The sequence below is a fragment of the Macrobrachium rosenbergii genome, chromosome 51, assembly GCF_040412425.1.
Source record: "Macrobrachium rosenbergii isolate ZJJX-2024 chromosome 51, ASM4041242v1, whole genome shotgun sequence".
Lineage (NCBI taxonomy): Eukaryota > Metazoa > Arthropoda > Malacostraca > Decapoda > Palaemonidae > Macrobrachium > Macrobrachium rosenbergii.
Genome location: NC_089791.1, coordinates 22561373 through 22587147, shown reverse-complemented (window position 1 = coordinate 22587147; position 25775 = coordinate 22561373). Strand labels below are relative to the sequence as shown.

Here is a 25775-nt window from a genome sequence, read left to right as displayed (position 1 = left end):
CTGATACAAATAAAATCAAGTAATTACTTGTAAATTAGTTGCTGGAAGCTGTCATCATCTTCTGACAAGTCTTCAAAGTCATTCTTCACGGTATCCAATTCTTCTTCCTGTAGTGAAAAAATATTGCTTAGAAATACTTCATAAAAAAAATTTATTTCCATCCTCTTAGTTACTTAAGACAGAGTAACACAAGTACTGATGCTTCCATACTGTCCTCAAATATCCAACAGGCACCCAAGATTGCAGGAAGTGAAACTTGAAGGTGTATTTCTCAATTCAGAACTATTTCAGAGGAAAAATAAAAATTAGTTATAGTATTTTTGGTTAGAGTTCTCTCAAGGTTATTTTTTCTCAAATTGGTTATTTCATTAAATTATTAAATATAAAAAGTCCTGAGACTGAAAGTATGCATTTCCTTCTCTTATAATTATCTTTTCAATTGTAATAATTTGCATTGGAAAATTACCACACTATTTCATTCAATAAACTTTCAGATAGTATAATAATTTTAAACTAGTTTGCAGTTGGCTGAACTGAATTTGTTATATTAAAACAACAGGTGCAATTTACAGTACTACTTTAAGAACTATTCTATATTCAAATAAAATAAGATTGCGGGTTAGTTTGTTATATCTGAACCATGAGCCACAAAAGACTGAAACCCCTTTGTTAGTTTGTTAGATTTCGGCAGACGTTTTCAGTCTATCTGGAATACAGTGTTCTATAAGGCGTCTTTAAGCATATTTATTCATTTGACATAACTTGAAGGCACAACCATAATAATCTTGTAATGGCAACAAGAATACCCATGCAGTACCATAAAAATACCAACAGATTCCACTTACAAAACGATATTAGAAATAACCTAATAATGACAGACTGTACATACCCAACAGAACTTATGTACAAAATATGCTAATAGTAGCACTACACTATACAACAGGTAGTTTCAAAACAAGAGACAACCTGCTAATTTGGGATCCTTTAAAAAGACACTGCATAACTTTATGCATAAATATTTCAGTTACAACAAACATTCGGCCAAGATTCTTTGTGACCTTACGAAAAACTGAAGTACAGTATGTACAAAAATATCCATGACCTTACAATACATCACTATATGTACAAGAATATCATAGGACTCATATATTTCTGCAAATTGGATTAAGTGTCTCTTAAAAATATATCTAAAATTCTGTCTCCAGCAAACTGTATTTTTTTTATATTCCATATTGCTCAACCATAGTATCGAAAGTTTGCAATGCAATACACACACGTGTGGCATGTGGCTCTTATATTTTGAAGGCTAGGAATTCATTTGAATAGAACTGAACTCCAGTATATTTAAAGAAAAGGTTTCATACTTTAAGTACCATGTGAAGCTATTAAAAAACTGCAATTTTTCAGTGCTCCACAAACCTTTAAACTAACTTCAGGCTTGCATTACTGTGAGTTCACAGTATACAGTAATGAACAAAAGAGCACAAGCAATTCCCAACTGATTCGTGATTTCTTTAGAAATGCTTTAAAAATTTTGATGAAAACCTCAAGGTACTATCATTAATAGCATTAATGATTAATCATTAATACCATTAATTATTAATTTGAGTTTCTACAAGAATGGTGCATGTACCTTTAAAGTTTTGCTCTACTGATGTGGTATGTTAACACTGTGTAACAGAAACATTATGTAAAAAATTTTAAGTCTGAAAGCTTAATGCTAAGCCATAACATGCACACTGTATACCACTGTTATTTCTTTCTAAATTTCATGCTTGTAATTTTTGAAGAGCTCTTTTAACCTATAAGGAGAGAAAGGTTACCACTCCCACATACGAAGTGATGCTTTGGCCCCAGGATTTTGATGCAGTGCTGTATAAGAGTACTGTGACTAATAATACTAAGTTTAATAATACTAAATTCTAGGATATGATTGGCCAGAGTAGAAAAAGACAGAGCGTGGGAAGTGCATGAGCCCACACTTACAGCAAGATTATCCCAGAGCATCCCAAACTTAACCGGGTGCAGGGAACTTACGGTCCAAGTGTACGAATGGTACATGTCAAGCTGGGCTGAGGACGAAGCCCACGGTCGAATACTGTGGGGGTGAGACGAGCTATGGGGCATGCAGGCAGGTGGGTAATGAGAGGACTGATAGCAATGAGGAGGCATGGGAACAGGACCAGAATGTATCAAATGGCTTTGGCTATGATGGAAAGGAGGAAGATGTTGATGGGTAGACTTTGGAGAAGGAGAAAAAGTATGAAATTTTGGACTCCTTGGGGGTGATGATCGATAGTAATACGAGTGCGGTGGTGAAGAGTGGTGGTAACGATTATATTTGGGAGACTGTGGGGAAATCTGTATTGCTTCAGATGCACAATGAGGATTATGTATCTCAGGTGATAGCATCCCGGAAGGAGATTCTTGAAGGGGCTCATAAACAGAAATATCATCTTCAAAACCCTCTTCACTGCTAGAACTGGATGGATAACGGTGTCTGTAACGTGGTTTTGGAGAAGACGACAATCTAGGCCATGACTGAAGCTCTTCTTTTTGATAATGCTGAGTCACTCCAGTTCCCCCCTGTATAGTATAGTAAACATCATCTTGGAAGGCAGGAGGATGAAGAGTTAGAGGATAACGAGATGAATTCATTCTCCTTGGTGCACTTGCATGAGATGGTGTGTGCACAGTATGATATACAGAATCTTCATGTACACTGTGATGTCTATCTTGTCTAGTCAAGCGTCTCATAGCTGGGCTTTGTTTAGACCCATGAGTAGCAGCATACTTACTGTCCTGGGGATCTTCACTGAAGCTAACACTGCTAGCAGCACGCAAAGGAGGAAAGTAAGAGATACTGCTAGGTTCACCCAACTCCCAAGTAGAATGGGATAATCCGGAATCTCTGGCAGCACTTAACCCCACATGCTGAAGGTGGGATACACTTTTTGTGCGAGATAAAGGATTGAATACACTCAAACTGCTTTTATCAACTGACCGATTAAGTGACTCCCTAGACTTGTGCAGCGATTCTCTTGACTTGTGCAAAGCTTCTCGAGACTGGTTCACTTCTTCAAATAAATTTCCCAAGTCTGCTATGCTACTACTTCGATCAAGCCAGTTCACACTGTTAGTTTTTTTCAGAGCTGATTTTAAAAGTTTATTCCTGGGAGGAACTGGCGGGGGAACAGGGCTAATTTTGTTTGATGTTCCTTGAGATTTTGGTGAAACAGGAGATTTTACTGATGATGGAGAAGGGGGAGGACGCTCACGGCTGCGACTTCTTGATAACTGAGGGTGAATGTCACCAGCTCTTGGTGATGGAGGATGACAATCATGACCCTGACTTCTTGAAATATAATATTTAGTTTCATATGCTTCATCAGAATCCGCATCATAAGAAACACTCATATGAAACTCATGTCCAATTGATGCTGTCCGTTTTCCATCCCATTTCTTAGAAATGGCACCTTTCTCAAATCCAGCATGAATCAAAGGAACATTTTCTTCTGGGGAATAAGGTGCTCTACTTGTGTGGTCCTCTGGCGACAACAAGCTACTAAAACTTTTAGCTCTAGTAGGAATAATAATATTTGGAGATCTTGACCTTTTACGCCACTTCTCTGTCAATCTGTTACTTGGAATTACATGTTCTTTTGGTAGAGTCTGTACATTCTGTGTTTGAGTTGAATTCAAATGGGGATGTGGAGGGGAATAAGTAGGAGAGGGGAAAGTCCTCTCACACCTGGGTACCTGCACATGAGGGGCAGAGGAGGAGGAGGAGAATGAGGATGAAGGCTGGGACTGGGGCTGCCAGCTATCGCCAGAGGGTCTAGTAACAACCTAAAGGAAGCAAAATAACACTTAGATTGCATTTCTTGATGTTTGCAGCAGGTCACAAAAGCTAAAATAAAATAAAATAAAAAAAAACATTATATGTCCTACCAGCATGCATGTTAATAAAAAAAAATTACACATGCACTGGCAAAAAAATGAGCATTCAGTCATGCATAATACCAGCAGCGTGAATGCCCACAAAGTAATACAAGTATATGAATAGTCCTACTCAGTCAAGTGTAAACAATATAGAGGTGATGAAACTTCATACTTCTACATTCAAATTGAAGTTCTTTACAATAAAGAGGTAACTGATGTTTTAACTTACTTATACAGCAGTATCATAGTCAAATTAGTTACTTGCTCAAATACAGAAATTCAATAAAACTTCATTAGCACTACTAATTAACAAAACTACAACAAATTATTACAGTTTTATGATACATACTATACTGAATTGGCTGCCATCTGGAGTCGGTAAACGATCATCACTAGAGTCATTAGTTGAAGGCTGCTGACTTAAACTGTCCTCATCAGCAGCAGGTGTGGCTGGGGTAGTAGTTTCAGGATCCTCAGATACAAAAGATGATACAAGAGACGATGGCAAAAATTGAGGATCTGATGGAGTTTCCACCTTTTAAAGAAATGGAAAATTTTGTAAAATACCCTTCACAAATTAGTAAAAAATTAAGTAAAAAAACAGCCAAAGCCAAAAAAATTTACAGCGTAGACAATACATGCTATACCAGTTACAAATAAAAATTCCCTGCATTTATTTACCTGAGGATCACCACAGGTGTTTTCTTGTGATTGGGATTCAGTCTGGCCAACTGCAGGACCTGCACCTACTGGAGTGCTACCAGCCGATTCAGTTGATTCAGCCACTTTCATAACAGCAAATCTTCCTCTGCGTACAGGAGAACTCACTGGACTGCTACAGGTTGATGCATCTGATGCTGGGTAACAATAATTTTCAAGTTTACAAATGATAGAGATGTAATTTACAAGCAAACAATGATGGGTATCTCTCAAATAAAATTGCCTTTCCATTAAAAACTTGGACATGAAAATAATTAAAAATTATTAATATATTTAACAAACCAAATACTGTATTGTATGCATTTAAGTTATGTGATACGGATTGTCTTTGCTAGTGAAATGCTGGCTTGCAAAATTTGTTATAAAATCATTGTTCCTGATGAACACATAGTTGCACTACTACATGACACAGTGAATTTCTATTCCTAATCACCTTTTATTCTGGCCATCACAGAAAAAATCAACATATTTTCTCTGGATATTTTCCTTCCAACTGATATATTTCTAATGTAATGTCGTGAAACATTTGCTACCTTAGGTCATTTTAAAAAATGATGGAAAATTTACATATTTGTCCTATTTACTCTGGCATGATTTTATGCAACTGATAAGGAATAGAAGCATTTTTCAGTATGACTGGACTTGGTGATAATAAAATTAAAATTAAAATTCCTAAGATAATGTTGAATATAAAAATGGCACAACCTTATAATTTCACTGACCCAATGCAATTGTTGATGAAGTAAAGTGACAATTGCTATAGAAACTGACAAAATTATTTAAGGGTACTGTAGACATCTCACATTTTCCTCAATAATGATTAAAACATAACAGAGATTTCTGGTTTTTTAAAATTATACTTTCCAACAACCAAAATTCAATACAATCAGGTTCTTTTGCAGAGAGGGTAAACTGTCAATCAATCTATTACTTGCCTTTATATTTCAAACATGACAATTTTTTTCATAAGAGTAATGTGCTGCTAGATCTTACCTCTTCTTCCAGATTCTTCAACAACTTTTGTAACTTGGAAACGTGCTATTCTAGTCTGCCTGGCATCACCTGCATCTGATTTTATTTCTCCTTCTGATTCTTTAAGTGAGGGTGTTCGAGACAACATTTCTTTTCTTTGTGGCAAGGGTGACATAGTTGTTACAAAACTTGCAGGCGTAGCAGCAGGCGTACCATCTAAATTAACAGGCATCATAGCAGCATACTGGTGAGGAAATATTTCCACTGTTTCCCCTGTGACTAATCTAACGGTTTGTGGGAGCATGACAGGGGTAACTCTAACAGCTGTCCCATCAGGAGCAAGTGGTATGCTCATGTGAGGTTGAGCATCATTCAGTGACACTTGATGATATTCACTAGCAAGACCTTCCATTGTAGGTGCCACAGAATTGATGGTATCCTGGAACATTACAAGAATATAATTATTCAAGAACTTGAAATCATAGTTAAACTCCTTGGCACTCAAGAAATCATACAACTTGATACTGTCATTACTGAGGGAAAAAATACAGTATTATATATGCTATTTATTCATTAGCATTCTAGTAACAAGAAATGAACATTATTAAATATATATCTAATGGTAGCCAACAATTTTCAACATTTAGTAACTAATGTTATCATAAATTACATACATATAATGGGATAATTTATGATTATCTAGCATACAAAAAGAATTTTCCAAGGAAAGACCAAATACTTAAATATGCATCACATACAAGTAGGTAAATTTCACATACAAAGCATTAAAAATAAGTTACAAGATAAGAACTGATAACTGAATATGAACAAGTTATACAACATATTAACCCTTAAACGCCTACTGGACGTATCATACGTCGACTAAAATTGTCTGTTGGGTGCCAAGTGGACGTACCGTACGTCGACTACAAAAAATTTCAACCTTCGGTCAACTCTGACTCGACCGAAATGGTCGAAAAATGCAATTGTAAGCTAAAACTCTTACATTCTAGTAATATTCAATCATGTACCTTCATTTTGCAACAAATTGGAAGTCTCTAGCACAATATTTCGATTTATGGTGAGTTTTTGAAAAAACTTTTTTCTTACGCCCGCTCGGTAACTCGGCCGAAAATTTCGGAAATTCTTTCATCATTTTGTCGTAATTTTTGCACTGTTCTATATTAGCCGTTACATAAAGTTTTATATATGAAAATGTGTGCAATTTCATGTACAATACAACAGAAAATAACTCATGGTTGTAGCTTTTATCAGTTTTGAAATATTTTCATATAAATCATGATAACTGCCAAAATTTCAACCTTCGGTCAACTTTGACTCGACCAAATGGTCAAAAACGCAATTGTAAGCTAAAACTCTTACATTCTAGTAATATTCAATCATTTACCTTCATTTTGCAACCAATTGGAAGTCTCTAGCACAATATTTCGTTTTATGGTGAATTTTTGAAAAAAACTTTTTCCTTACGTCCGCGCCAGAAATTCTTTCATCACGTTGTCGTAATGTTTGCACTGTTTTATATTAGTCGTTACATAAAGTTTTATGTATGGAAATGTGTGCAATTTCATGTAGAATACAACAGAAAATAACTCATGGTTGTAGCTCTTATCAGTTTTGAAATATTTTCATATAAATCACGATAACTGCCAAAATTTCAACCTTCAGTCAACTTTAACTTGACCGAAATGGTAAAAAAAACGCAATTATAAGCTAAAACTCTTACATTCTAGTAATAATCAATCATGTACCTTCATTTGCAACAAACTGGAAGTCTCTAGCACAATATTTCGATTTATGGTGAATTTCTGAAAAAAAAAAAATTTTTCCTTACATCTGCGTGCGGTAACTCTGCCGAACATCTCGGAAATTCTTTCGTCATGTTGTCGTAATGTTTGCATCGTTTTACATTAGTCGTTACATAAACTTTTATATATGAAAATGTGCGCAATTTCATGTAGAATCAACAGAAATAGCTCATGGTTGTAGCTTTTATCAGTTTTGAAATATTTTCACATAAATCACGATAACTGCCAAAATTTCAACCTTCGATCAACTTTAACTCGACCGAAATGGTAAAAAACGCAATTGTAAGCTAAAAACTCTTACATTCTAGTAATATTCAATCGTTTACCTTCATTTTGCAATAAATTGGAAGTCTCTAGCACAATATTTCGATTTATGGTGAATTTTTGAAAAAAACATTTTCCTTACGTCTCATGCGGTAACTCAGCGAACATCTCAGAAATTCTTTCGTCTCCGTCGTAATATTTGCACCGTTTTATATTATTCGTTACATAAAGTTTTATATATGAAAATGTGCGCAATTTCATGTACAATACAACAGAAAATAACTCATGGTGTAGCTTTTATCAGTTTTGAAATATTTTCATATAAATCACGATAAATAGAAAAATTCGACTTTCAGTCAACTTTAACTTTCGACCGAAATGGTCGAAAAACTGCAATTGTAAGCTAAAACACTTACAGTCTAGTAATATCCAATCAATTAGCTTCATTTTTCAACAAATGGGAAGTCTCTAGCACAATATTTCGATTTATGGTGAATTTTTGAAAAAAACAATTTTTTACGTCCATCGCTACGTTAAATTCATGCATCATTTTGTGATATTTTTTCAGTGTTGCTTTGATCGTTTTAAAATTTGTTATATACCAAAATCATCGCAATTTAGTGTACAATACAACTAAAAAAATTAACTCATTTGCTTTAACCGTTTTGCTTACAGCGATTTGTATACAATTATATACAAGTTTTTTTTCGCTGTCATATATTCCAATGTTTATATATGATAATGATATTTTTTCATTTCTGATGGTTGCATACTAAACTTCAGGCAATGACAAAAAAAGGAGCCAAAAATGAACTCTTAATCTTAAAAACTAAGCGTGCTGTGATTTTTTGAAAAAAAAATTTTTTCCGCTTTGGCGCTAACTCACTTAACGCCGCCGGCATACAGGAGACGTTTTTGTAAATAGGGCTTCGGCATTTAAGGGTTAAAGTGATGGGAGGAAAATTATAAAATAACCTTGATTTTTCTTTTTTAAATCACAACTGAAATGTCAAAGGATAAAACAAAATGTTGCTCACTGGAGATATGTACCTGTACACAATACCCATTGTCATTATGAAAGCTTACAAAGCAATGGCCACCTTTTTCAGATTTTGGACAATCTGTTACTGATTTATTACCATTTTCCCAATAAACTTCCTTATTAACATGCATTATAGTATGTCAAATTTAACTGCTTCACCTGTGGAGTTTGAGAAGTGACAGTAAGATGAGCACCAGGTACAAGTTTCTGCAACTGCTCCTTCAGAGCATTCAAATCCATTTTACCACGCTGCTCTGGGCTTGGGTCCATTGCAACTAATCTAACTTCTGTAGGAATGCCTAATGCTGCTCCAGGCATATCCATGCCTATTGGAAAAAGTAAACATCATATTTTACAATATGAATTCCAAAGACATGCATATAAACACTAAATGTATTTCAGGATGACTTGTTTAAAAATTCTGCAGAAAGCAGACAAAATGTAAGCTTACCTTGTGCCATAGCTGTGGGTATTGTAGTTGGCTGTCCTGCTATGCCAACACCCGGCATTACACCTACACTAGTTGCAGTCACACCTGTGTTCAACATTGCTATGTGCTGCATATGGTCCAAGGCTGGATCAGACACTGGTTGGAAATTTGCTGGAAAATTTGTCTGGAACAAGTTTGCACTAACTGGCAAAGTCACTTCACCAAGTGCAATAGGCAAAGGTTCTCTTGATAAAGGTACTGTGGTTTCTGTTGTCATTTGTGAAGCTGGTAGCACAGACTCCGGAACCAGAGGTGCAACATCCACTGCACTAGTGACTGCAGGAGGCATGATAACTCCCTGTTCTTCTGTACCCATACTTGGAACGCCCTGCAGGAAAGTATACCTGGTAATTTGTTTTGTTTTTTATAAACTTTAATGAAAGGGAAAGATAAGGAAGATGGCAGTGTATGCTCTTCAGGAAATAGTATATTTAAGGGATGAAGTGCAAGTTTATTACTCAAAATTACTCAGAATTTTATGCAGAAGTTTAGATGTAGCAAAATTAAAGCATTAGTTTAAGGGTGCACTTATACAAACTATGTACTGTATAATAACAAACACACAGACCTATCCACATAGAAATGATCAGAGGTACAACATCGAAAAATTTTCAAAACTTGACAAACAAGTGCTCTTCACGCTAAACAAAGAAAAAGGGTAGGGGGAGAAGAAATTTTGTAATTGTACATCTTTATACTGAGTCATAAAACATTCAATTTACCAAAGGGGGGGAATTTAACTAATAATCACTAACCAACAACAAGCTAAATCATTAGGAATCTTTATACAAAGACATTCCGGCATACTAACCCTGTAAAACCATTTCTCAGCAATAATGCTAATGAAACCTAGCTCTTACTGTACAGGTACATTTACTTCATTTTGAAACTGATCCTTTTATATAACCACCTCGTGGGATACATGTTTAAATATTCACTGGGAGTGCTTTTCTCTAAAGTTAATGTGTCCCTTGGGTTCCTTACATATTTCTGGCTCCTAACTGCATCCATGCTTCCTAACAGAAATTTAGGCTCATCTTAAAAAGTATTTGCTCAGCACAAGACTGTTGACACTGTATGAAGGCTTATCTATTTCAAGTGAAGTTTTGTATGTTCAGTTTTATACCTGAAATGCTGTAAAGCAACTAAAACAAGGATATTAAAAATACTAGATCAATTACAAGGTGGTTTTACAGTTCAATTCTTACAGTGTGCCTTGCATGACACCATACAGTATATGGTACTGGAGGGTTTTTGCAGGAATCCTTTAGGCCCTCTGCTGCATTGCTTTCAGCCTTTTTTTTTTACCCATGCTCCTTGGTTTCTTCTTACTTAACCATGTAAATTCTTCCTGTTTAAGTTAATAAATCAAAGGCTATAGCTATGATGTTATAGCTATTTATATCATTAGAGAAGTTATGAAGACTGAATAACATATTCAAAACTATTTTAAAAGAAAGTATACAATATAACCCTTTCTTCTTGTTTGAATGCAGAGTAAAATTTTTAAATGAAAGAAACATGAAAGATTACATTAATTGAAATCAAAATGATACCATAGTATAAAAGTTTAAAATGTTTTGCTCTACAAAATTTTTGTGAAGAAACATTTAATTTTTGGAGGTCAGTTTGTACACTAGAACATGCAATATATTTGGTCAAAAGTATATTCATAAAATTTATTGACTCCAACAAACCAATAAATATATCAGCATCCAGTTCCACAGCATCAGTTTAATAAGACAGGATCAGGAAATCATGTTGCTAGGCTTATAGGGCTTGCCCAAAGGATTTCCTGATCTTGTCTTATTAAACTGGTGCTGTGGAACTGGATGCTGATATATTTATTGGTTTGTTGGAGTCAATAAATTTTATGAATATACCTTTGACCAAATATATTGGATGTTCTAGTGTACAAACTGACCTCCAAAAATTAAATGTTTCTTCACAAAAATTTTGTAGAGCAAAACATTCTAAAATTTTATACTACGATATCATTTTGATTTCAATTACTGTAACCTTTCATGTTTCATTTAAAAATTTTACTCTGCACTCAAACAAGTAGAAAGGGTTATACTGTATACTTTCTTTTAAAATAGTTTTGAATATGTTATTCAGTCTTCATAACGTCTCTAATGATATAAATAGCTATAACATCATAGCTAGAGCCTTTGATGTATTAACTTGAACAGGATAAATTGTGAAATACATATGTTGTGTGCTTTCAGTCACTAAAAGAAATATAATTAGTCTAATAACAAAAGGAGTCAGATTTGGTTGTACCAGAAACTAAGGAGTCAGAGTTGAAGGTTTTGTGTACAGGTTCAACAGCCTTGCATTGTACTGATTATATTAATAAATCTAATTTTCTACTGTTTGGTTAGCACGATTTTTAATGTATGATCATAAACACTGCAAACATTCTACTTGATGCTGATATTGCAGTACTTTATATATACAAGATGCAGCTAATTTTGGAACGTAACAACTACATCTTACATTCATTTTTACATTACATGATGGAAGTCTTACATTTCATTAAAGGTATACCATAAAGACATAACAATCATGCAATAGTAAAGCTAACAAAGAAAATATTTTATTATTGACAAGATCTGCACTGTAATAACAAAAAACTTCACAAGGAAAGTAATATCTCCTGTGACAACATAACCATATATTTATGTGTAAGTACTGTATATGTGAAGTATTGACTGTATACCCATATACAACCGATTCACAGTATCAGCAGGCTCCATTCTTTCAAGTTCAAAACAGAAGATTCTTTATGTATTTAAAAAATAAACATTACTGTAAAATGGCATGGTACATTACATGTCACCATATGCACTTAGAAAGAGAAAGTGGGAAATAAAAGAAGCACAGTAGAGACTTTAAATGCCTTAATAATTAATAACTGTGGAGAAAGAATGTTACAACCACCGTGAATGTATACTGTATTCATATAAAGATAGAAAGATATTCAGTGTGTTGCTACATATATGCGAAAATTATTACAGTATATGAACTCTGCCTGGACAAAATGGAGACAGTAAATAATAAGGATCCACACGGACTGAAACCATACCTTATCTACAGAGGGTTGACTGTATCTACCAAAGTCATGGATAAAAACAAAACTAAAACTGTACCTTTGTGGTCACAGAGACCATTTTGCATGTAAATGTTACAGTCCTTCATTAATTCCCCAAAGACAAGGATTTTTATACCCAAAATAACATTCTATTTAGATAAAAAATTTATAAGACTGTACAGTAAGAGCTAACTCTAAGGAAAGACACGCAAGAGCAAGACATCACAAACTGGTCTCAATAGCTGTTAATATTCACCGTCAATTTTGCTCTAACAGAGTAGGTTTACATACACACAGAGAAGAAGTTACCTGAAATTCGGACTGCAAGGCCTGGTTCAGTGGAGGTAATGGGGGAGTAACGACGATTGTGAGAGCACCGCCCGGATGCATGTGCAGTGGACCATGAGGCAGCGGGAGGGAACGCATACCCTCCTTGCCCTCCACCTCACATGCAACCTATGAACCACCAAGGAGTCATGCACTACTTTTACTACTCAGCTCTTAACAGATTAATCAGAGTTAGCAGATTTAAGGAAAGAAGAAATTCATCCAACCTTTAAAGGTACTATTACAGTTGAAGTTCAATAGTACTTAAAAAGATTGACCTTTAGCTTAAGTTTTCACAACAAAGCAAAATTTTGATGATTGCAGTTAAGAACATCAATGTCACACTAAATTCAAAGATATAAACAATTGTTAAGCTTTAATAGGCACATTTTAAGAAGAAATTTTTTTGAGATATTATTTATATATATCCTATAAATTTAATAAAAACCAATGCCTGATACACCTAAACTCTAATTTATTCTTTACATCTAAGATATGTTTAACAACTGAAAAAAACATCATTCATTCTCGAACACTAAAATTAATAAAATATTAATCTAAATTCTAAAATTTCATGCACACTTCAGAAAACTGCAAACACTGAGATTCATCTACTTCAGATTCTGCAAAATTTATCACTTGCGACAGCAATGTCATATGTTTGGAAGTTTGGGCAAAAGTGTGCCAATTTTTCTTAAGATAACAGATCTCTTTTCCAGTTAAATCAATGATAAATCCTAAATATTAATACACTAACAGTATATGTTCATTGCTTTAAGATTGCTATTAAGGGTAAAAGGAATGCTTCTATCAAGTTCTTGCTTTTAAATAGCTCAAAACTTGATATTCCTATATAGCATGCTATTGACTCATTCAAGAGCACATATAGATCAGTTCAATTAATGAAGCTGCACTATCCTTGTAATTCCATCAAGCTCTTAAATTGTAAATGATCCAAGGAAACTAATACAATAATATTTTAAGCAATCCATGGATAAAATTTACTGTATGGAACACATTCGACCAGTGAAAATGCATACCATTTCTAACAGCTCTTTACTGTATTAAGACATTTTCCCCTTCCATGAGCAGTATGGATTCCGATGTAAATTTAGTTATATAAATATGAACTCCTATCTCTGATGGAAGACACGGTTAAGTTAGTACCATATGACTAGCTTACTGGTTTTGTTCTAGTTCCCAAAAATGGTGTACTGCACAAAGACAAAGATAGGACCTGTTTGGATAGTAAATGTACAGCATGTCTATACACTATGATCAGTGAATAACTTTCCGGGTATGAATTTGCTTGAAATTAATGAACTCTTATTAGCAGTGCATTTCAAGAACTACATTGACATGTATACAATGTATGTCTATCAATAAAGCAACTATATAAAAAAATGTTATCTACAGTATGTGGCATCCTGCGAAATAATGTTGCACTGGTAAACCATTTACTGCTTTGTTATGAGGACTAGTGATTTGTGAGTAAAGATATTTACATTTATTTCTTTGTGAATAACTTTTTAGTAATGACCTGTGGTTTGTATTTTCTATAGTTTTTTTTTTGAGCATTGGGATTTTCATGCCATTCATAAATTGCCTGAGAATACTATTGACTTCCAATTAATGATAATGCATATTTACAATAGTTACATATTTTATGATACAAGAGATAGCAATGTAATAGAAAAAATGAGTGTAACATATCCCTACATATACAGTGCTTATTGCACCACTACAATACATTATTTTCTAGACGCAGGTAAATGCTCTATTCCCAAAACACCTAGCGTGTAATAGCAAATTATATGCTCTGAATCATGATTACTGACACTGAGTGTCAAACTTTTATTGGTCACCTGGAAGATGTACTGGTAACATAAGCCTTACTCTAAATTAAATAGGGAAAAATGAGAGAGAGAGAGAGAGAGAAAGAGAGAGAGAGAGAGAGAGAATTTTCTGTTATGTTTCCTGTACAGTGGTCAACTACTAAGAATTTATACTTTAATGGGCATATGTTTCTGGGTAACTGGATATAACTTACCTGGTAGTATATATAGAGTCTACTGGTCACTTTACCAGATACGTATGTAATTGTAATACCCACAATGCCCTCGTAACTTCTTGAATACTTCACACTTTTTGGATATACTTGCCACTACAAAGTCTTGGATCTAAGGCTTTGTAGTGAAAAGCGCATCCAAAAAGTGTGAAGAATTCAGGAAATTAAGAGGGCATGTGGCTATCGCAATTAATTACCTGGTAGTGTATTAATTAAACAAACAAGAAACCTTACTTTCCTAATTCATACATCCTTACCAATTCTTTTGACTAAGAAAGTTTTAATCCTATTACCATTGCACTACTTCCAAGATGCAACATTACTTGACATAGTTGGTTTATTAAATGTTAAAATTCAATGCTGATAGAAGAAGAATGCTTGCTACACAAATATTAAGCAACTGACACGCATAGTATGTTATCAAATACCAGGTGTGGTACTATAGCAGGCATGGCATTGGCAAAAATGTGTACTATTTATATCTGATAAAGCTACAACAAGAGGTACAGGGTAAACAACTGGAAATGACATACATACACCACAAGATTCCTAATAAAGTAATAATCATGTTGGGATTACAGTAATTATGGTACTATCTGCTATCCAAGTCTTAGCCTCGTTTCTTGTTTACTACATGAACTCAAAAATTAGTGCTCAACCAAAATAAAGCTTGAAATAAACAGGTCAAATTCTACAACATTTACTAACAAAATCCAAAATGACAGCAATGATTATTGGAGAAGAGTATTTATGATACTCAAGCACTATACTCATGGTTTCATGAGAAATTTACACTAGCAAGTCAATAAACTGACCTGACATTAAGTAAGACCAAAATAATTACTGGTAACTATTAGAAACATACTAATGAAGAATTTGTACTATGTCCATGTTAAATATGTGCTTTCCCAGATCCAGAAAATTTTGTATGGCAGAATTTCTTCAATAACAATGCCATGCCACGCACTAAGCCAAAATCAGTAGCTACCATAACATTCTGTATCCTTCATTTTTAGTAAATTTAAATTTGTACGTGTAGCACAAATATGTTTTTATTATTGTGACAGTCATAAATATGCCCTCTAAGTCTAATATTGATAAAAATATTAAAAATTTGTAATCTTGACTAGTAATACTGTTAAAGGTCAAGAATAACTGCTAATACATGGTGGATACTTTCTAATAATTTACAATAACCACTATTACTCACTAATACTACTATTACTCACTAAGAACAGTGTTCAACCATCACAAAAACTAAAATACTTAAACAGCAACTTGATTGAACTTCAGGGTTTCATTTCATATAAAAAAATACTCATGCAATATTATATACAATATGATTAAGTTTCATTGCACAAGGGAAGCATTCAAAAGAAAAAACTTGAAATTTTAGAAATTAAAATTTGTTATGAAAAGGAACTCATATTTTCATATGTGATTTTCTGCATACATATCCAATGTATAACTACAAAAGAATCCAAACATCATCCACCCCATTAAATATATAGTGACTGGGAAGATAACCAGATGCATTACTTTCTAGGATTTTAATAAAATAATGTATTTTATTTCATTTTTACAGAAACAAGCTTAGTGGCACAAATGTACAACTGTAGTCTAGAAGAGCTAATTAGCATGAACTAATAGATCAAAGCTTCAACAAGAAAATTGCAGAAATAAAGACATTTGTTATGTTGAAAACAAATATTGTCATGCTAGATTAGTGATGAAGACATCTTGATGGGAAATTCACTCTTGCCACTTGACAAATATGAAAATTCTGTTGTTTTTATTGAAAATATTTTGTACTGATAAATTTCCAATAAACTACCTGTCAATACAAAATAAAAAAAAAAAAACTTATTACATGACCCATAGTTTCCTTTCCATTTTAGATGCTCTATTGTCTCACCTGCTGGATAACTTCTGTAGGTGGGATGTCTGTTGTACGATGAGTATACTGAGGGCCAAGTGGTTGGGTCACAACATTTGCTTCTTGTACCGGTACACCCAAGCTAGATACTGTCAGTCCTGCAATGCTACCATTTCCACCACCACTACTTATGCTGCCACCAACTCCGCTACCACTGCCACCACCCTGTTACCAACAATAAACCATATTATAATCCAGACAGGTTACAGTCAAGGTTATTTCAGGGTCAAAAAAAAAAAAAAAAAAGTAATAACTGTGTTACAGTTCAGTTAGTTGAACTTTAAAAAGTGCTTTGAGATGGCCACTGAGAGGATTTTCTGCAAGCTGTATATCACGAATAAGAAAGTGCCTCTCTTTTGAAATTTCATTCCTTTACTACATGAGTCTTGATATCAGAGATATGAAGGACAGCAACAATGGACAGAGTACAGGAATTGCCTTCCTAACAAAATCAATGGAAGGTGAAAGTTAGGTGGGGCTATGAAACAATCTTATCATGTATTATATACATTATATTGTAGTTGTTTTTGGAAATAAGTGTAATGCAACAGGGGAATAGAGAAAGTTAAAGAATGTTGAAGTATTGAAACCTAAAATATCTTTTCTCAACTTCAATAGTACCAAGTGTCTGTAAAAAGATATTTCTCAAACTTTGGCATTACTATTGCGAATTTGGTGCAACTTTTGTTTTACTTCATGGGAAGTTCCCAAAAGTAACCATAATAAAAACAGCTTCTGTGCTGTGAATAGAGCCAAAACTACATAAGGAAAAACTTCTCTATATTATTTATATTCATCTATAATGGAAAGTTGAGACATTTCTCCTTTTGACTATACATCTAACTTATGGTCTCAGATATGCAAGTCAATGTACAGTTTGTTCAACATTTGCAATAACACTGGTGTAAAACAACCTATTTCTTTACAGGTTAGTAAATTTACTGATAACCATGCAATTTAGTACTGCATATCTGTACCACATACGGCAATACAAGAATGCTGCTGTTCTGACTGTTCACTTGTGACTTATTTGGTTACCTCATAAATAGGTGCATTTTACCCCATCACCTACTACCCGTTGATGCTAATTTCTTGAGGATTCTTCTTACTTAAAATGCACAACAATACATGGCTACTATCCCTTTCTATGGAAGACCCAAATTTCGTGCAATTCCATGCTCTGCTTACGTCATATTACAACTGTCAGGCAGAATTGAAACTATGCACATGAATTAACTGAGTCTTTCCTTCACACCTATCTTGTACTTAAATTTGTCTATTGTGGCATTTATAATAATCTTACCGATTTTATTGTGGCATTTATAATAATCTTACCGATTTATTATCTCAAAACTTTCGATTTGTTATCTCAAAACTTTGTCCAATAAAATCTAAAATCCTACCTATTGTGTAATTTCTGACAGTTATGAAGCAGAGTTGCTGTCTGAACTGCAATAGTGGTCAGTTTATTTTTTAATTTACATTTCCCTTCAATTTAACCAATACCATATCAGAAAACCAAACACCAAGAGTGTAATCAAGCAGCTTTGTAGCAACAGGTTATTGTACATGGAAAATCTTCCCATATTATTAACAAAAAATGTAGATGACAATGAATGATCCATGTTATAAGAAAAAGGTACCCTTAGTTATGGGAAAGTACAAGTCTTGCTAAATAATTTTAACAGTCTAGTGTCAGTAATCTTTTCAAGTTAGAATCTAAATATAACAACAATTTATTGTAAAATACACTGTACATAACTGCTGGCTGCAGCATGCAAATTAGTACAGTTATTTATGTGATACAACCTAGACTCATTCTATACCATTCTTGGTAATGTGATATATTGAAACCGGACAAGGAGCTGGAGCCTTTCTTTGAGAAGCTTAACAGGAACATAAAGAGTGAATTTTCAGAACAAATATAACTGTTCAAGGTAAAAGCACATCTGTGCTATTCTGCTGGTGTCAAACTGGAAGATTCATTAAGTAAATTCTCAATCTCAACATTCATTAGTAAAAGCTTGAGTTTTAAGCACAATGTCTGGTTAACTGTTTAATTTTTTGGAGTTGAAAGATTACCTTACTCAGAGTGTCAAAAGAAACTTCCATATACAGTACTGTATTTGAATTCTTGCCTACCAATTGCAACATGGCAGCAAAAGAGTAAATGACCATTCATGATCAGTAAAGTTTCCTAAATATGTGGAACTGCTTGCGCTTGCCTCGAACTTCATTAATGTCAAAAATAATTGGGTGTAAATAGCTGTTTGTCACATATATACAGTAACTAACAATAAGAATACTGACTATATATGGAGCATCCTAAATGTGATATGCCTTGAAAATATTTAAATTATTTGATCTAACAAAGAAAAGGAGTATGATGGTAAGTAAACATCCATATTTGCATGAGGAATTGTTTCCAAGCTTGTGCTTTTATGAAACAGACCAAGCAATAAATGCACTGAAAAGCAGAACTTGTTTATTGTCATAGATTTCTGATCTTGGATGCCTGTGCCAAATGTTTCCAAACTTCTGAAAAGATCTATAAAGCAATTAAAATTATTGCAAGTTTACTTTCCTTACCATATTGCCAATTACAGCTGGAATAATAATAAATACCATATTGCCAATTACGGCTGGAATAATAATAATGTCTGTATACAGAAATTTAAGTAATTCTGTTGTCAATTACAGCTGGAATAATAATAATGTCTGTATACAAAAATTTAAGTAATTCTGTTCTAATATATCCATAAAATTATCTATTCTTATGGAAAGGTGCTATTCAAGATGAATTTTAAGAGTCACAAAACTAAGTTGAAGTTACTTATTTAATATTTCCAAGATAAAATCTAAACTTGATTGTCTAAGTGACATGTCTAGTTTACTGCCTCATGGAAAGTATTTTAACTATTATCATTATTGGTTTTTATGTATCTTCTCTCTTCAGCTTTTCAATGTACCCCATTGGAAATATCATTAAAATAAGATGGTGCCTTTTATACCAGTGTCTTTGAGAGTAATAACTTTTCCTGCAGTTAATCCCACCAACCCATAGGAATTATCTTAGTCATGAATAGGCAATTGTATCTGCGGACTGTTCTCTCATTATTTAAATATTACCACCTTCCACCTTTACAGAAATCTTCCAAGGGATCTGGCTGAAAATGTTTTTAGAGCATGTTTTAGAGCATAAGCGGGCTATGTTAGGTTTTCATACTGTAATTTTACATTTTTTAATCAAATGACTTTCTCTCAGCAGAGAAAACATGCAATGGCAAGGCTTATATATGTCATACATTTCTCTGTATGTAAATATAGAAAATGCCTTGACTCTGCTAATTATTTGTATATTGATTTTCTTTCTGACTCCAAACAACTTAAGGAAATAGTGCCTATACTAAGAAATATTTCCAGTGTACAGTATAAATGAAGATGAGATAAATGCCATATTTTTAATTACCAGGGGATTCATTGAGGGAAAAGTTAATATGCTGATACAATTAACTGCATATTTTAAATTCCATTTCCCTGCTTTCTTTTCATCTCTTTACTGACTAAACCATAACATTTTCTAAGAAAGAGGTTTTGAGAATTCTGTTGGAAGTTTATAATGGTAAACAGAAATACTGGTAAATTGAACAAGAAATATTCTATAATAGCAGTAGCTTGCAGAAGGGGTTAGTAATGCAGCTATAATATTGAAATATTAATCACATGTCTTTATAAATACAACACAGATTCCCAAGTCATAATACCAAAGAGACGACACAATTCTTCGTCCATGCACAGAAGGCTAGCACTCTGAATGCAAATTTGTATAGGCTGTCACAAATAAGTCTTATAAACCAACAAACATTGTAGCATAGCCTAATGATTATGGCAAGCATCACATGAAAGGAAAAGTATTGATAAGCCATAGGATCAGTAGCAGAAAGTCCATCAGCTTTGCCAACAAACCACCTGTGGGGTGGAGCCCACCTCTGGTGCCAAAACGTGGAAGAAGGCAGGGCAGGTTTTGTAGTTCACAGACGGTGACCAGAGGGCCCGTGTATTCCGCGTTGCCCCAGAACTCAGCACCTACAACACTTTGCTATCAGGCCTCAAATCATGTACAGTGGACCCTCTTTGATAACAAAACCTTCTATGTTAACATTTATAATAATGTAATGTATATTTTATTCCTCTTTATCTATCGTAGGACAAAATGAAGGCCCACTGTACAGTCCTTTTTCCCCCAAAAATACATTTTATTTACCAGGAAGCCACATCACATACAGTTTCAATAAACACTACATTAATATGAAGAAATAAAAAAGCAAACAGAAGAAACAAAAGATTGGTACAGTGTATGAAGTTCAAGACTGGATGTGTCTCCATATGATTGTATATATAAAAATAAAATAGTTTAAAATTCAAATGATTAATACCTCTAAATTATTTATACTTAATATTTAAAAAAAGTTACAAACAAATAAGTCAAAATGCCTTTTAAACAAAATAAAATGATGAGCACCACAGATATCAGTTCTTGCATTTATTCAGAAAATTTTACCACTAAATACCCTAACCACTAACTACTGTTTACCAAATGTCTGACAGATATACATATTAAATTTTAACTTGTAAATCAAGTGTTTAATAAAAAAAAAAAAAAAAAGTTATGAATCATCCTTATTTCATCCACAAATATTTTTATATTCTTTCATAATAATGGTCTGTATTATAGTAGGGCATCTTTACTAACATGACGATAGTGCTGAAAAATGCCTAAAGACCCATAACCTTTCAGCAGTTATGAAGGCAACCAGTATAATTTGCACCAAAAAAAAAACTTGTGAACATATATGTTTTCATTTTAGTTTCCTCAGGCTTATAACAAATTCTTTCGTCAAAAGGTAGTTGCAAACGTAAGGATCCAGTCATTCAATAGGTGGTTTCTATTTATTTTTTTGAAAATTTTGTGGCAACATTAATCTTATCCTCAGCAATATAATGAACACAGATACATGGAAAGGCTATTTTTACACAGAAGTAAGAGGCAGGAGTGATTAATGATAACCAATCACAGCATAGGGTTGGGGATTAATTCAGGTGGCAACCACTCAAAATTCCAAGTTGGGATTAACTCTAGCTAATTGTGATCTTTGAATGTTTCTTGGTTACCAACTACTGTATCTCCTTCCACCTTAGTTTTGTATAAATATAGCCTTTCATGTACCTGTTCATTTCACCAACAAGGAAAAGACTGATGAATGTCTTAGGAGACTTTTACTTTTCCAAATTCTTACTAATGAATGAAAATTTTGAAGTAACTCTCAGAGGATCCAGTTAGCTTATATGAAAGAAAATATTATTTCATAAAATATCAAAGTATATCTGTCATACACTATTCATAATAATGCATCTTTAAACTATCTAATAAAGAATTCTTTTCACATACTTGCATTACATCATACATTCAGTTTCCAACTTACAATATTAAATGACAAAGTAAATCTACCAAATAATTTTCATAGCAGCATCACCCAGATGATGTAATCCCTATATTAATAAAGGTGCTGTATGTGTAAAATTGCTTAAAATATAAATATTTTACCAATATTATTTACTTTGTTTAAAAGATAAAAAAAACATTAATTAACTGAGAATATCTTGTCACTTCAATGTTACAATATTCTGTTAACCTCCAAACTATTCCTCATATTACTGACCCATGGAATGGTGATTCTATAATATGGTATAAAAGCCAAGAGATTCACAATTTCGTGAAAAACAATCTGTGTAATAAAAATCCACAATTATATAATACTGTAAATATATTACTATGTAAAATAAACAAAGACTTTCGAACACTTGAACGGTCTTCCTCATCAGTGATAACGTTAAAATGTAGTGAGGGTAGTTTTCTTATGAATAGTTTTTAAAAATGGGGGCAGGGCGAGAAGATAACAGCCCATCATGGAAGTGCTGGTTCGGGTGTTGTTATGTTATTCCAAATTCAACAGGCAGTTGCGCCAACCTCCTTGATCTTCAAACTTGCGATGTTGCACCTGCCTGTGCTGCATAGGTGCCATAGTCAGAACCATCCACAGGGATACATAAAACATTTAAATTTCAAAACTGATGTTGACCATGTGAACCCTGATGCTCTGCTTCCTCTTCCCCTCTCTCTCCAGATAGCCAACGTCCCTGTGGATGGTTCCGACTATGGCACCTATGCAGCGCAGGCAGGTGCAATATCACAAGTTTGAAGATCAAGGAGGTTGGCACAACTGCCTGTTGAATTTAGAATAACATAACACCCGAAAAAGCACTTCCATGATGGGGTGTTATCTTCTTGCCCCGCCCCCATTTTTAAAAACTATTCATATGAAAACTACCCTCACTTTACATTTTAACGTTAGCACTGATGAGGAACACCGTTCAAATGTTCAAAAGTCTTTGTTTATTTCACATAGTAATATATTTATTATATAATTGTGGATTTTTATTACAGACAATGGTATAAAAATTAATCAATTATGCAAACCTTGTACCTGTGATGTTTAAACTGCCTGGAATTTATCAAAGTCAAGTTATGTATCAGTAAACCCATTCAAAAGAAATAATATCTGAGTGTTTCACAGCAAATTCCTTCATAGCCAAGTAATTAAGGAACTAACATCCACAAAGAGGTCTACAGCAGTAATATAAAGGGGCAATGCATAACATATTCTTTCCAGTTAAGACAGATCAGTACCATATGACTAAAAAAATTATTCTAAATAAAAAAGATTTCTATAATTGCAGAGAGGGTAATTTATAAAAAGAGAGATAAAGAAAGTAAGGTATCCTGTTTTCAAACTGGATTTTCATGTTAAAATCATGCTTCCTAGTTATTTAAATAATTCTGAATATGATTATCTTTCACATCCTAACAAGCTAAAAGTAACTACAGTATCAGTGAAATAAAAAATAGTACTATCATGCATTCTTATTTCTGAGAACAATAAATAATACAATCATTATTTGAAGAAAATGCACAATAAAACTATCACATTAGTAAGACACTTTGTTAATATCTAAAACAAATGGTGAAAGCCAAAATCATAATAGCAATACAAAAGCAAAAGCATCAATATGATATTGAACCAGAGAACTAGGTGTGAAAAAACAGCAGTCTATAAATCTATTCAGCCTCGGATAATCACTTTCTGTAAAACGTAAAAAGATGTATACATGTATATATACTTCACTTACCCCTGCAAGCTGCATATTAAGTTCTTGATTGAAAGTAGGTGGGGTACTATAAGTGGTAGGTGTGCTTGGATGGCTTGGTGCTGATAGAGGAGCATTAAAAGGTGGCACAGTGTGGGTTGGTGGCAATGGCATAGGTGTTACAGAACCTCCAGTAGTCTGCAGTTGTTGCAACTTGCGAGCCAACTCAGATAAGTTGCTGTTTGACGTAATGCTTTGGAGAAAACAAAGAAATGGAACACATTATAGTATCTGCAAGCCATGGTCAGACTATGTATTTGCCGCATTTACTGAAAAGAAATACCTTAGCTGGTAAATATATTTGTTAAAACTTAAGCTGAGAAATGAGTTTTTCCTAATTATTACAGAAATGTACAAAGAAATAGAACACACTATGGTACAGCATCTGGTCAAGCTAAATGACAGCCACGGTTACTGATAAACTATTTTGACTGGTAAACATCATTATTTATTAAAAAACTTAAACTGAGGTGGTTAGATTTTATAGAAAGTTTTAGAGAAAGTCACCCTCTACCCACTGTCTGAAATTAAATTCTTCACTCTTGCTTTCCACTAAAACTAAAATCTTTGATCTCACTATAAATCATTCTTTTTTCCTGTAGACTGGTGTACAAATAGTAAGACAGTGTATTAGTGTGTGTGATATGTATTTTCTAGGCATACATTACAATTTGTATTTGCATATTTCCTAAACACTGTTGATATGCTCACATATTTTCTTATTTTTGTAATAACTACCAGAATTCTGATATCTTCTATTTATTCTGACCTGCTATATTAATCCTTTGATACTTTTCATCCTAATCACAAAGCTACACTGAAATCTAAACTTTGCACATCCATATTTTTTTATATTACCATTTCTTTAAAGCCTGTACCTCAAGCCTTTTCACTTTCCTCTCCTTCATTCAAAACCACCTCCTAAAATGAAATACCTGACCATACAAAAGTAAAGGTAAAATAACCCTACCTGTCATTCTTCTCCAACGAATTTTGCTGTGAGAGTCGAGGCTGATCAGCTACATAAGTATTCTCTGGAGTACAGTGCAAAGGTGGAGTGGGGCCACCTGACCCAGGTTGAGAGGCAGAAATAGGTGCAGGAGTAATGCCACCTGTCCCTTGAACACCAACCATGCCATCACTTGTCTGTAGTAATTAAGAATTTTATTTTAAAATTGCATCATCAAATATACTTGGTAATTAACAAACATTCAAATTAACAATTATTCAATTTACAATGACATTTACTCAATTTCATGACTACACTTCCAATATAGATCTTGAAATAGCCCTATACCTGTAGCTTCATTGAATTTTATTAACTATGACTTAAAAAAGTCACCTACCAGCTGACTTGGAAAATAAAAGTTTGTACCCTACTTAAAAGTAAACATACTATGGCTAATGCCCAATTCATATATGTATGCTCTTCCAAATCAGAAAATAAGTTTATATACTGTATTTAAAAGTAAACATATAGCTAATACCTAATTCATATATGCTCTTCCAAATCATTAAAAATTTTTATTAGCATTTCTATCCTCTTTATCTGCTTTACATCTAACAGAATAATTAAATTAGTGAATTATTTTAAACAATTTAATCCAAGAAAGTTACATTTTATGCTAAGAAAATTCCATTTCTAAATTACTTACCATATGCAAAATAAAAGGTCCTACTTCTTGATAAATATACTGGAAAAAGTGGCACTTTCATAACCATCACCCTACTACATCCACAGAACAGACATAACCCCAAACCCATACATTATCAGAACTCACTGGCAAAAGTCCAAACCCCAAACCCATACATTATCAGAACTCACTGG

The 25775-nt window shown here is 33.6% G+C and overlaps 1 protein-coding gene and 1 long non-coding RNA gene across 51 annotated transcripts in view; one reads left to right on the top strand and one right to left on the bottom strand.

The window, feature by feature from the left end:
* Positions 1-16551, top strand: part of LOC136833212 (uncharacterized) — a 218780-nt gene extending 202229 nt beyond the window's left edge. Inside the window, exon 3 of the long non-coding RNA XR_010851379.1 lies at positions 16331-16551. This is a non-coding gene — a long non-coding RNA (uncharacterized lncRNA). The remainder of the gene's footprint in view (positions 1-16330) is intronic.
* The window catches only part of Wnk (Wnk kinase), a 194823-nt gene that overhangs the window by 3066 nt on the left and 165982 nt on the right, over positions 1-25775 (bottom strand). For 22 of the 50 annotated variants that reach the window (XM_067095035.1, XM_067095045.1, XM_067095059.1 and 19 more), the window contains 12 exons: positions 24918-25093; positions 23930-24140; positions 20669-20767; positions 16661-16846; positions 12660-12806; positions 9218-9584; positions 8926-9092; positions 5656-6073; positions 4624-4799; positions 4292-4477; positions 2038-3849; positions 28-107 (listed from right to left, as the gene is read on the bottom strand). In XM_067095035.1, the coding sequence (XP_066951136.1) occupies positions 28-107; positions 2038-3849; positions 4292-4477; positions 4624-4799; positions 5656-6073; positions 8926-9092; positions 9218-9584; positions 12660-12806; positions 16661-16846; positions 20669-20767; positions 23930-24140; positions 24918-25093 (4025 nt within the window). The remainder of the gene's footprint in view (positions 1-27; positions 108-2037; positions 3850-4291; positions 4478-4623; positions 4800-5655; positions 6074-8925; positions 9093-9217; positions 9585-12659; positions 12807-16660; positions 16847-20668; positions 20768-23929; positions 24141-24917; positions 25094-25775) is intronic. The other 28 variants (XM_067095014.1, XM_067095015.1, XM_067095026.1 and 25 more) reach the window with 8 other exon arrangements.